Consider the following 12,751-nt stretch of genomic DNA (forward strand, 5'->3'; position numbering starts at 1 on the left):
TCAGAGAAATTCTTTTCTATTGCGGAAGTTCGTTCTTCGATTTCGAGTTTCAATTTTTCCAAATCTTCATTTTTCGATTGAAATTGCTGTAATTTGGCCAAATCATTTTGAAGCGAATCCACGCTCAACTGTATATTTTGAACGTTGTCGTAAGAAGGTACGTCGACATAATTTTTTATCAGCTTCTTCAGTTCGGAATCGATTTTCAGAATGGGGTCGAGACATTGCGTTTGGAGCGTAGCGATTTCCGACTCTAAACTTTTGTTTAAGGTTTCCTGCAAAGCAATCAAATCGGTCCTCAACTTCTTAACTCGAATGTCCAACATGAGAATCTCTTCTGCGTGGTCTACACGCTTGGTGTTGCCGAAAATGTCGTTAGGCATTTTTGGTTAACGGTTATTTATAATAGGATAGACGATTCGTAATTCTACGAAGAGAGGAATAAGTTTGTCGTAATCTCCGAGGAGTTCCATGTAAAGATAATCTCCTGCAGACACATCGTACGTAATGTTAGAAAGCATCTTGTCGTGCTTAATTCGAAAAATGTTCTTGCCGGTAGAAATTTTGATTTCGCCTGCGTTTTCCGGATTTACGGTGATTTGAAGTTTCCCGTCGATCGGAATTTCGTAGAAATGTAAATTGTTATTAAAAACATAAAACATCTTGCCCACATCGTCATTCAGTTTCGTCCAAATGCTGTTGAGGTGAATGATCAACAGACCGTTGAGTTTAGGTAACACGGAAGGTAAGACTTCATGATCTGGTATGGTTTCCATAATGATCTGTTTTTTGAAACCGAACAAATTCATAGGCATGCTGGTTATTTAAGAATACGGTCAAAGTTTCTTTTTTTTTTTTTGTAATAACAGTCAAAGTGTTTTGTTTTTTTTTGTTTTGTTTTGTTTTTATGAATCTTCTGTTGAAGATGGACATATGTTGCAGGTTTTGCTTTCTGCTAAGCGATAGTGCCCTCACGGCAATGTGTGAATACCACACTCGAGGACGCACCTCTTATCGTCGTTGGGATCCAGCGCAATTTTTCTAACTTTGTTTGTGGTCAACACATGGTCGACGCTCTGGATGCGCTGTTCTTCTCTTAGAACCGACGACCTGGTCTTGAGGCAATCGACAAAGTCCTCGAATGTGAGATGCTCCCGAACCACCTGTCTGCCGACACCCTTGGCCTTCTTGGTAACACTGCCCTCGGCTTTGATGGCATAGGCCTTGGCACGAGGACCTGCAAACTCGAGAATTACATCACCGTCCTTCTCGTCTTTGAGTTTGCCAGGCACTTTTTTGTTTCGGGGCAGGATGCCGTACTGGTTCGGCTGGGGATAGCCCGAGGTGTCGAAGAGGTTAACCAAAGCTGGTACCGTGACTATATCCCTGTATGCATCGGCTGAGTGGACGTGGTACACCAAGCTGTCCGTGTCCGTGTAGAGAAGCGAGATGTTGTGGCTATAATGTGGACGTAATATGTCGTAGTACGTCTCGAACATGTGCAGCTTGCTCAGGTCTAATACTGAGGCACCAACATAAATTGGCTTGTCGAGCCTCACCTCACTCTTCCTCATATGCACCAGAGCAAGCTGCTCATTATAAATGGTCCTCGATTTGAATAACGGGTTTGCTACGAGCCTGCGACATTGTGCTTTCCTCGTTACCAATTTTATGTCCATGCGATTCCGTACATTCTCCATAGTTTTGCCAAACACCGCATTATTCATTAACTTGAAGAAATCGCGATCGAAATCAGAAGTGGCGACTGTGCGATGTTCGGTGTTGAGCTCGATGTATGGCTTCAACCATGGAGAATGCTCGAACATCAAAACTCGATGTACTGTGCGGACGGTAACCCCTTGCTTCATCAACCACCGGAGGTTTTGGTAGTGCAGGACATAACGCTCTTTGGACTCGAAGTCCATGACGAACTTCTTCTGGTTGGAATCGGGTGGACACTTGAGCTCGGGTGCAGGGGGAAGATCGCAGAACAAATCCTGCAGCTTCTCGGAGAACTCAAGGTCCACCTCGGCGAAGAACCCATGTTCCGAATCGTCGAAGCTTTCGATGTCGAAGTTGGAAGGGTCAGCCCACTCGAAGCCTCTAAAGGGGAGTGGCTGCATCATGGAGTGTCCGTAGAGGTTATTGACGTCCGTGTACATGATGTAGCTGGACGGTTGTGAGGGGTCGTAACCGGTGGACATGTGGTGATTGTTGGCGCGCGAGTGTCGCTGCGACACCTGCACCATTCCACCCCGCACGGCACGTTCCACAAACAGCACCATGTTCACGTCCGAAAGAAGCTCCAGCTCGATCTTCGTCACCAGAAACATGGCTGACCACGCCAGTCCGGGGAGACTGTAGAAGTAGGCTGGGTCCAGCTGGTAGATGGTCTTCGCAGTCGCACGGAACGTCTGGAACACGTCGGCGAGGAGCGTCACATCAAGTCTGAGGTAGGCGTCGTGGTAGTCCCCGAGAGTTCGACAGCCCAGCTCGCGCCACATGGACTGGGCGTGGTGATATTCCTCGTCGGTGATGTTCGAGCCTCGCAGCTTGCTATAGAAGTTTGCTCGAGGAGGTAGCGACGTCTCTGCGAACTTGGAAGGGTCTGTGATGTATTCGTAGGGATAGACCCCCTTACGCTTGAAGAGGCCGGCGTCCAAGTTCGGAAAGTTTCCGGAGGTAATGAGCATTTGCTCGTCGCTAAGCTTCCCTGCGAGAGCATCGAGGCTGGCCGGGAGGAACCTCAGGGAGTCGAGGAAGCGAAGCTCGACGGTAGAGTGTGTTTCTGAGATTCGCACCCACTTGCTCAAGCTAATGTAACGCTCCTCGTTCTGCGCCAGGACGTTGATTCGCATGTCGTCGTACCCAAGATGCTTGACGAGGTGGTGGAAGTCGTATCCCGAGCCATTGTGAAAAAACACAGGGATGAAGTGCGGGTCCCGGGCCATGAGGTTGCATCCGTTGCACCATGGACCAACATACCTACCGTTAAAGTGATCATGGTGTTGGACTTTACGGTTGTTGGCGGTGTACTCCTTGACGCAGACAGGGCAAGCGATGGACTCGTCGTGTCTACGCTGATCGTCGGGGGGCAGTGGGAGCATAGACTTGGGGGCCAACAGTACCTTCCCTATCTCGTTGGCCTCGACAACCATCCTCTCGAGGAAGTGTTTGGCTGCGTCGGGACCACGGTACACGTAGGGCTCGGGGGCAATGTGCTGGTCTCGTCGCACCACAACGTATGCATAACTCGAAGCCTCGTGGAGTTGGTAAGGGGTGGTGGAAGAAACTTCAGGGTCGGGATCGCAAGTGGACAGGGGTTTGAGGAAGGCCTCGAAATCCGCGATGATAATAGCGGGATGCTCTACCATGGCACCGTGCGTGTGGAAACGCTCCACGGTGCCAGGTTTGGGCAAGACTGCCACACCTGGCTCGTTGGCATTGCAGTAGATCTTGTGGCTGGCAAGCTTCTCTGCAGCGATGTTGGAGCCTCGAACATGTTGGTAATTGTGTTGATCCCGTCCGTCGAACATTGACAAGCACCTGCGACACACCTCGACGTGGTGACTATCACTGCTCCGCTGGCTCGAAACAAGTCTAGAGAGGGAACGGATAAGAGTGTAGTGGTGATGGGTCTCGTCCTTGATGAGCAGAAGGTGAATTTCCTGCACACCATCAACGTTTACGTCGCTCACCCTGATGGGGTACACCGCATTTTCGTCAGTGAGACCGTAAACGTTGATGGCCAACCGCGCACGAGCCTCAAACTTTCGAATGTCCGAAAGCGCCACCGGGTAGTCGATCCCAGCCATCGCAACTTCCAGCTCTGACTCGTAGGGTAGGTAGTGGTTAACTCGGTGTGGTTGGTTTTTCCTGTCGACAGGGTGCAACGCTGCAAGCACCGACCAGACGAAGCACTTGGCGTCACTGTTCTGAATGTTCAGGACAGCCTTCTTTGCCACAATAGTAGGTGGTAAGGGGACGTAGCTGGAGGCGGAGAGAGGCACGAACTTACAAAGTTTGACGCACAGTTCGTGAGGCTCGCCACACAGCGAACCCCCCGAGCCTTTAGCTTGATGTTCCTCCTGTTTTGCCACCAGCTCCTCGGCAAACTGGTTGTAGATGACCTCGAGGTTGTCGACATCCGCCAGATGCAGCGTCTTCGCCTTGGTGTTGTGGCAGAAGCTGTAAATTTCATCAGACGGCTTCTTGTACTGGCAACGTAGCGATGCGTAGAATTTGGTGGAGTGCGTTGCAAGCGCATCACCGAGGATGGAAATAATTTCGGCTTGCAAGTTCTCCAAAAAGCTACGCACGTCGCATGAGCCCTCCGAAGTGATGACAAAATCCTCTAACAAACGCTGGAAAACAGACTGGTTCGCTTTCGCCACAGGCTTGACGCGTTTGGCGGATGGTGGCGAGTCGGCTTCCGCTTTCCTCTTGGTCGAGCTGGTCGACGGTTGTGGAACAGGTACTCCGACGACGACTTTGCATGATGTTATATGCCTCTTTAAATTATTAATAGTAATATGTATACCGCACCTGGGACATGATTTTTTAGCGGTCACACGCTTACCAGGTGCGCAGGTACGACAATGTCTTGCAAAATTTTGGCTTGATATGGTTATCTTGCACACAGGGCAACTTTTCTCAGATTGCATCTTGTTGAAAATATTTGTGGGTATGTTATTATATATATATAGTGGAGTGCCACAAAATAAATACTGTGCAATAATTCACAATAGTGTTGGGTTTGATGGGAGTGTGTTATTTATGCTACTTCTTGCTTCTTAATGAATCCTGTAAATAATTGAAAAAAAATAATTAAGCTTGTGTATAGAAAACACAAAAATATTATGTGTGCATAATTCTACCAAACAATCTTTTTTTTCTAACCCTCAGCCCTCTTGGCGTATGAAGTATAAATCATAATTTCAGAAAACATAGTTATTTTCCGCTCGCCATTTTAAAAATCAAACCATAAGCATTATTTATGTTTATAGTATTCGTCGAGCGATAGCAGATAGAGCAAGAATTGTTTTCCTACAACCCATAGTTGATGAATTACAAAACATCTTAGAAATTGCATCTTGAAATTTTAATCCAAAATAACTCGAAAACAGCAGGCAGTAGTCATCATCCCTCCAATAAGTTGTAGAGTACTTCTAATTTTGTATCGAATGCTATTAAAATTTTCGAATTAGGGCAAAAACTAAGCCTGCAAATCAAGTTTCTCAAAAAAATAAAAAATTGTCTGTATTTCCGAAACTTGAGGGGGTAGAATCGATTTTATTTGCTAGTCGAATAGTTCTCGTCGAATCCTATCCAACAAACCTCAAATCATCATCCTAGCTCAATTAGGAGCCGAGAAAATCAATGTCTTGGAAAACGTCTTAAGATTTTTGTCTTAAGAAAATTTTCTTGACAGACCGGAAGTAACATCTTGAGATACCGGAAGTCGACTTTCTTAAAGATTGAGATATTTGTCTTAAGACGTTTTCCAAGACATTGATTTTCTCGGCTCCTATGGGGCCTAGAACCATGTAACTTTGATCTATGTATATACCAGCACTTGCCCGACCCTGTGGCCGAGTGGTTAGCACATCGCGCTGCGACGCCAAGGGTCCTGGGTTCGAATCCTGGTCGGGCTTGGTTGTTTGTGAATGTCTATTTCATCACTCATCCCCAATCTTCGCAAATTAGCCAAGAGGTACAAAACGTAAAATAAAATAAACTAAATCAATCATTAAGTTCCGTGTTGCAATCATGAAATTAAATTTTAATTAACTTTTTTTATCCATCTCTCTCTCAAATCTATATAGCCTGTTCATATTTGGCATGTCAGCTATTTTGTTTACGTGGTAAAAAAAATCTCAAGCTATTTTTTTTTTTTTTTGCAAATGCTCGTTGTAGCCATAAGTATAATTGGATATAATTGCCGGATTTTATTTAATTTTAGGTTTAAAATCAATAAGCGTGCATAAAAAAAAACTAAATATTTTAAATAAATAAGATTCGAATAACTATGTACTTCCACTAGCCTTTGCGATGGCGCAGCGGTAGGCTTGTATTCAAGGGTTCGATACCCGCACAAGTGGTTCTTGAAACTGTAGGTCCAGTCCCGATTAGTTTTACTGTGCATAAAATAGACTTAAAACATCAAATCAATCAGTACTTCCACTAGCCTTTGCGTTAGCACAGCGATAGCCTTGTAATCAAGGGTTCGATACCCGCATAAGTGGTTCTTGAAACTGTAGGTCCAGTCCCGATTAGTTTTACTGTGCATAAAGTGGACTTAAAACATCAAATCAATCAGTACTTCCACTAGCCTTTGCGTTAGCACAGCGATAGCCTTGTAATCAAGGGTTCGATACTCGCATAAGTGGTTCTTGAAACTGTAGGTCCAGTCCCGATTAGTTTTACTGTGCATAAAGTGGACTTAAAACATCAAATCAATCAGTACTTCCACTAGCCTTTGCGTTAGCACAGCGATAGCCTTGTAATCAAGGGTTCGATACCCGCATAAGTGGTTCTTGAAACTGTAGGTCCAGTCCCGATTAGTTTTACTGTGCATAAAGTGGACTTAAAACATCAAATCAATCAGTACTTCCACTAGCCTTTGCGTTAGCACAGCGATAGCCTTGTAATCAAGGGTTCGATACCCGCATAAGTGGTTCTTGAAACTGTAGGTCCAGTCCAGATTAGTTTTACTGTGCATAAAGTGGACTTAAAACATCAAATCAATCAGTACTTCCACTAACCTCTGCGATGACGTAGCGATAACGTCGTTGTCTTGTAATCAAGGGTTCGATACCCGCATAAGTGGTTCTTGAAACTGTAGGTCCAGCCCAGATTAGCCTTACTGTGCATAAAATAGACTTAAAACATCAAATCAATCAGTACTTCCACTAACCTCTGCGATGACGTAGCGATAACGTCGTTGTCTTGTAATCAAGGGTTCGATACCCGGTGGGGACATAAGTAGTTCTTGAAACTGTAGGTCCAGTCCAGATTAGCCTTACTGTGCATAAAATAGACTTAAAAAAAAACGCCAACTCAATCAATCAATCAGTACTTCCACTAGATATCAAAAACACGCAACTCTCCTCTATTTTTCCTGTCTTCCTCTAACAATTTAACACATTTATTTTTTTGAAATATGCCCCGCACACATATTTCCTACCTACCAACAACGGCACACGGAAGAAAAAAGATATTCCAGCTACCAAGATGCATGCTTCAAATATATAAAAGCAGAGAGAGACATGAAACACCTTCTATATTCTCTCTCTTTTTGCATGTTTTGCGAGTATATTTTCTTCCACAAAAACCATACTTATAAATCAAAGCCAACTCATGCGAGCTAAGAAACAAAGTTACTTACTTTTAGAAATTCTGCGGAAATGCTCTTCACTAACGTTGAAAATGAAACAGAACTTTATACACCAGCGCTTTAAGTTTTATACGGTTTTCTAATAACATCAAAAATGATATGTTAGCCAACGCAACGTGGACCAATAGAAATCCAAGAACCAAATTCTCTAGAACATTCCCCCCCTCCCCCCTTTCCCCCCTACATTTCAGCCACATCATTTTGCGCGTTGTGTTCGAAAATTCACAAGTTAATGCATCGCATCATTGTTACCTATGCTGTTAACTGGCTATGAAATAAATAACCGGAAAATTCATTGTATTTTTTCTCTGCCACCAAGCATACGTATTTGTTGAATTTGTGTTATTGTGTCAACATTATTATTGTTAGCTTTTAAAAAAACAGGAAGTACATCCGCCACTGTGAATAGCCAGAAATGCTGCCCCTCCCAGTCATCCATCTTTCTCTTACAATAGCGTGTGTGTGTTGGCAACTCTTTCTAGTTGACGGGGAATGCTTTCCGTGTAAAATACAGAGAGGGAGAGGGAACGAAATTGTCGTTTTTCTAGATATCCACAGGCAAAAGCGTAATATTTTTTTCAAATACAATATGACAGTCGCTTTTCGATACCGAAAAACTAAATACAATAAGTATATATATATATTTACAATATTAATGTTTATTTAACAATATCTACCTACGAATTTGCCTCGAACGAAAACATGTCATAGAAAAACATTTTTCCAGCCGTAAATTCAAAAATTTTGGCCCCGCGCGCGCGTGTGTGTGTGCGTGTGTGTGTGTGTGTGTGTGTGTGGCACATCGTTCCCCCGAGAGAGAGAGGTTTACAAAAATCGCGATATACAAACATTGCCGGAGTTGGAAAATTACGATATGGCGCATTCGCTCATTACTGTTCCCAGCTATAAGTTTTTCTCTCTCTCTAGCCCTTGCCAACTAAAAAAAAGGTGTAGGTAGGAGTTGGTAACACTGCGAGAAAATAGAGATCATGCCTTACAAGAAAAAAAACCATTATTTGATGACATTGAACCCGTGTAGTGTTCCCATCCATCCATCTCTCTCTTTTACGGCAGTGCCGGCTCTCCTTGTTTAGTATATGTAGGTTGGCAAAAATTGCTTTATGCACTGTAAAGCAAACCTCAAGCAAAGTTGCCAGCTCCTTGCTTTAGGTTAGGTTAGACAAAAAAAGCTGTAGGTAGGCTGTCGGCTGTTTAACTCTTCCCTCCCTCTCTCTCTCCTCTCTCTTTTTTTTGTAAAAAGCCATGGCAAAAGTACCAGTAGGTTGGCAACCTTGCTTTATGCACTGTAAGGCAAGCCTCAAGCAAGGTTGCCAGCTCCTTGCTTTAGGTTAGGTTAGGTTAGGTTAGGTTAGGGTGGGTTAGGTTAGGTTAGGTTAGGTTAGGTTAGGTTAGGTTAGGTTAGGTTAGGGTGGGTGTTGGCAGCTGTCGGTTGTTTAACTCTTCTCTCTCTCTCTCTCTCTCTCTCTCTCCTCTCTCTTTTTTAGTACCTGTAGGTTGGCAACCTTGCTTTATGCACTGTAAGGCAAGCCTCAAGCAAGGTTGCCAGCTCCTTGCTTTAGGTTAGGTTAGACAAAAAAACCTTGGTGATTTTTTTCGAGTAAAATATTGGCAACACTGCGAGAAAATAGAGCTTATGCCTTACAAGAACAAACTATTAAGAAGCCTCAAGCAAGATTGCCAGCTCCTTGCTTTAGGTTAGGTTAGACCAAGAAAAAAAGCTGTAGGTAGGCTGTCGGTTGTTTAACTCTTCCCTCTCTCTCTCTCTCTCCTCTCTCTTTTTTGTAAAAAGCCATGGCAAAAGCACCAGTAGGTTGGCAACCTTGCTTTATGCACTGTAAGGCAAGCCTCAAGCAAGGTTGCCAGCTCCTTGCTTTAGGTTAGGTTAGGCCAAGAAAAAAAAACCTTGGTGATTTTTTCGAGTAAGGTGTTGACAACACTGCGAGAAAAAGGTTGCCAGCTCCTTGCTTTAGGTTAGGTTAGACCAAAAACCTTGGTGATTTTTTCGAGTAAGGAGCTGGCAACACTGCGCCATCATATGGAGCTCATGCCTTACGAGAGAAATCCATTAAGGCGAGCCTCACTTCAGCTCCTCACTTGAGGTTGCTCAACCGGGCTGATTGGACTACTAAGAGGGTGGATAGCTGCCGGGTCCACCACCTTTTGTTCTCAGTTTTCTACTGTGAATATTTTTGCAGAAAAAATAAAACAAAATAATTACATTGTTCCCTAAGGTGTTCCCAATGTTTCTGTTTAACTTTTGTTTATTGAATCATGAAGCAAACTTACACAGGTGGTGAGCATGTCAGGTCCCCTCTTGGGATCTGTGTTCCGAAGTTACATTCATACCTGTAAAAATGGTAATCTTTGAAATTGTTATAATTACTGAATAATTGCACATTTTAAATAAAGAAAGCATTCATGTAAATTAATGTTGTTGTTTTTTTGTTTTTTTTACGATGATTTTAATACACTTTAAGAACAGTAAGGCTAATCGGGAATGGACCTACAGTTTAAAGTGTGATCCGAACAACTGTGTACGTCTACCATGTATCGAATCCGTGACCCCTTGATTACATGGTGACGACGCTTCCACTATTTTGTAAGGAATATGCCTAAGCGGAAGTATATTCCGTTCTAAACCTATTTCTCAATTTTCACACATCTCAGTTTTTCTCAATTTTCAGTTCATCCATATCTTGTCCGGGATTCGAACCCGGGATCCCTGGCGTCGCAGCGCACTGTGCTAACCACTGCGCCATCGGGGAGGCCCTTTTGTGGTGTAGTGAATGATAAAATACGTGCGTTACACTCATGCAAGGGTTTCTTCTTATCTTTTCCTTAATTCCATTTATTACTAAACTCCACCAAAGGAAGCAGTGACACAATAACTAACTAACTAACTCTCTAGCCTTCTTAAACCCGAAGGTTCATGGCTGCAGCAACACAGGCCTTCCATCTGTCCCTGTCCTGAGCAAGATCTATATACTCTTTTGCATCCCTACCGATTTCCTTTAGGTCCATCTCAACGCTGTCAAAGTGACACAATAATAAAAACAAACTTGATTTTTTTTTTATAAGTAGGTGCACCCGTAAGCTAGGCTTAAGTTGTATCCATGCTTGTTAACTTTGGTGCTAGAAAGTGGAACACTTTGAGTGTGATGAAAGTATGAGTTAGTTTGACACTATATACAAATAATATTAGTTTGAGACTATATTAAATCATTTAATTTTTCTATGAAATTCCTCAAACTCTCATATTTTTTCTTCCCAGAGCGCTGGAACCAGGAGCTCTATGCAAAGAGGGACTGGTTATTAGAGTTGGGAAAGAAGAAAGCGAACGAATCCAAGAGACCAGGGAAACCGAAAAATGCGAGTGATCTTCTTGGAATGGAAGGCTCCTTCAGGCAGCTCTCTATGGACTGACTCAATTTAAATTATCAAGTTACTATTGTTTGGTTATTCCGACTGTAATGTAATTAATGTGGTGAGACGATAAGCAAATTACTTGTGCAAAGAGGTTGATTTCCAGCAGAGTCGCCCACAAACTTTTTTACGGGGGATCAAAACTGAGTTGTTTCTCAATGGTGTTAAGGTATGAATCATCAAGAATTTTCATTTTCCAATGTTCTTAAGAAATCACGTCTAGGGCTTAGTGTGACTCACTTTGAACCCAGAAATCCTTGGTTGGAATATAACTACTGAGGTAAAACTACTATAACAACAACGTTTGAGATGCAACACACTGTACTACACAGGAGCAAGTAGATAGTTTGTATGTGTTACTTCATGTATTTCACCATGATCATATTTTTTCAAGAACTGCAAAATATTTTTGGATCAAGCACAGAAAACAATCTAAATACCAAATGCAATGTAGCATACTCTACAAATAAATATTGTTTAGTAATCTGAAATACAAATACTGTTAATTACAGAAAATATCAACAAACACTCTTCTCTAGCACTGTCAAAGTCTCTGTGAAAGCAAAATACAGGAACCTTCTTTTCTTCATGCCAAATGAGCCCGACCCTGTGGCAGAGTGGTTTTAGTCCGTGCTTGGCCACGGGAGAGGCAGGTCGAAGCTAAGCAGTCGTGCGGGCTTAGATAACGCGTGACGCGTAAAACCGAGTGCGACTGTTGAGCCAAGTGGAAAATAGGACTCCGATCGGTAATAGTATTTGACAATAGTTAATAAGAACAAAAAGGATAGCAATGGAACTTGAAATTACCATTCTGATAAATTTCGTATATGGAGCAGGAAAACCCAGTGCAATGGACGTGCATGAGTTCATTTACAGTCAGTTTAAACTTAGTATTGATGAAATTTTAGCAATACAAATACCGACAACTGCGCGAGGTGTTTATTTGAAATTAGTGCGACAACGTACTATGTTAAAATTGCTAGAACAGTACCCAGGTGAATTAGAATTTAAGTATGATAATGTGAAAGTAAAAATTAGCGACGCAAGTCGAATAGTGAAATACGTACGTGTATTTAATTTACCTATGGAAGTTGAATTAAGACAAGTGCACGGGAAATTCAGTGAATATGGAACAGTGGATGAAGTGACAGAAGAAATGTGGAGTGAAAAGTTTCGTTACCCTGTGCCCAGTGGCGTACGTGTGGTAAAAATGTCATTAAAGAAGCCAATACCATCATTTGTAACTATTGGCAAATATAAGGCACACGTGATATATACGGGACAAACTCCAACGTGTGAGTTCTGTGGTTCGGATGAACATTTAAGATACAGTTGTAACCAACGGCAAATGACTACCCTACGCGTCCCACCGAAAATCAAGGAAACCTGCAGTAAGACAGCTTTGACCAATGAGACCGACATAGTAAGCTCAGAGGGATTAGCTAGTGCATCAAATTAGAAGAAAAATTAGGTTACCTCACAAATGTTGCCAACTAGTAATAATGAGATCTGAAAACAAATAGGAAGAGCACAAGAGGAGGGAGCAAATAAAAAAACGACAGAACCTGAAGAATACTCGAAGGAAGAAAAAGAATCAAGAGAATTAATGAAGAGTGAGAAGGAAAAGGAAGAATTCATGGACACATCCCTCCCCCCCCCACTACCTTATCGCCAGAGGAAACTGCATCCGCCACTAAATCACTGAGTGACAAACAAGAATCAGAAGAAGACAGTGATCTCATTTCCACTTGTGAGAGTGAGAATAGTAATCAAATGAAGGTAAGTGAAACTAAGCTTAAACGAAAAACAAAAACAAGAAACTCTATAGCAAAACGGCGTTCTACCAGACGATTACGAAATAACTTTTCAAATAGTGCTCCAATTATTGGATTAAATTCTCCAGTAGCGAAG

General features: G+C 42.8%; 1 protein-coding gene across 2 annotated transcripts in view; it reads left to right on the top strand.

Moving 5' to 3' along the window:
• The window catches only part of LOC145979493 (alpha-tocopherol transfer protein-like), a 73,531-nt gene extending 62,255 nt beyond the window's left edge, over positions 1-11,276 (top strand). For both annotated transcript variants that reach the window (XM_083112423.1, XM_083112424.1), the window contains exon 7: positions 10,689-11,276. In XM_083112423.1, coding sequence (XP_082968549.1) covers positions 10,689-10,840 — 152 coding nt within the window. In that variant the 3' untranslated portion in view covers positions 10,841-11,276. The remainder of the gene's footprint in view (positions 1-10,688) is intronic.
• The last annotated feature ends 1,475 nt before the right edge of the window (positions 11,277-12,751 follow it).

The sequence above is a fragment of the Lepisma saccharinum genome, chromosome 26, assembly GCF_977018435.1.
Source record: "Lepisma saccharinum chromosome 26, izLepSacc3.1, whole genome shotgun sequence".
Classification (NCBI taxonomy): domain Eukaryota; kingdom Metazoa; phylum Arthropoda; class Insecta; order Zygentoma; family Lepismatidae; genus Lepisma; species Lepisma saccharinum.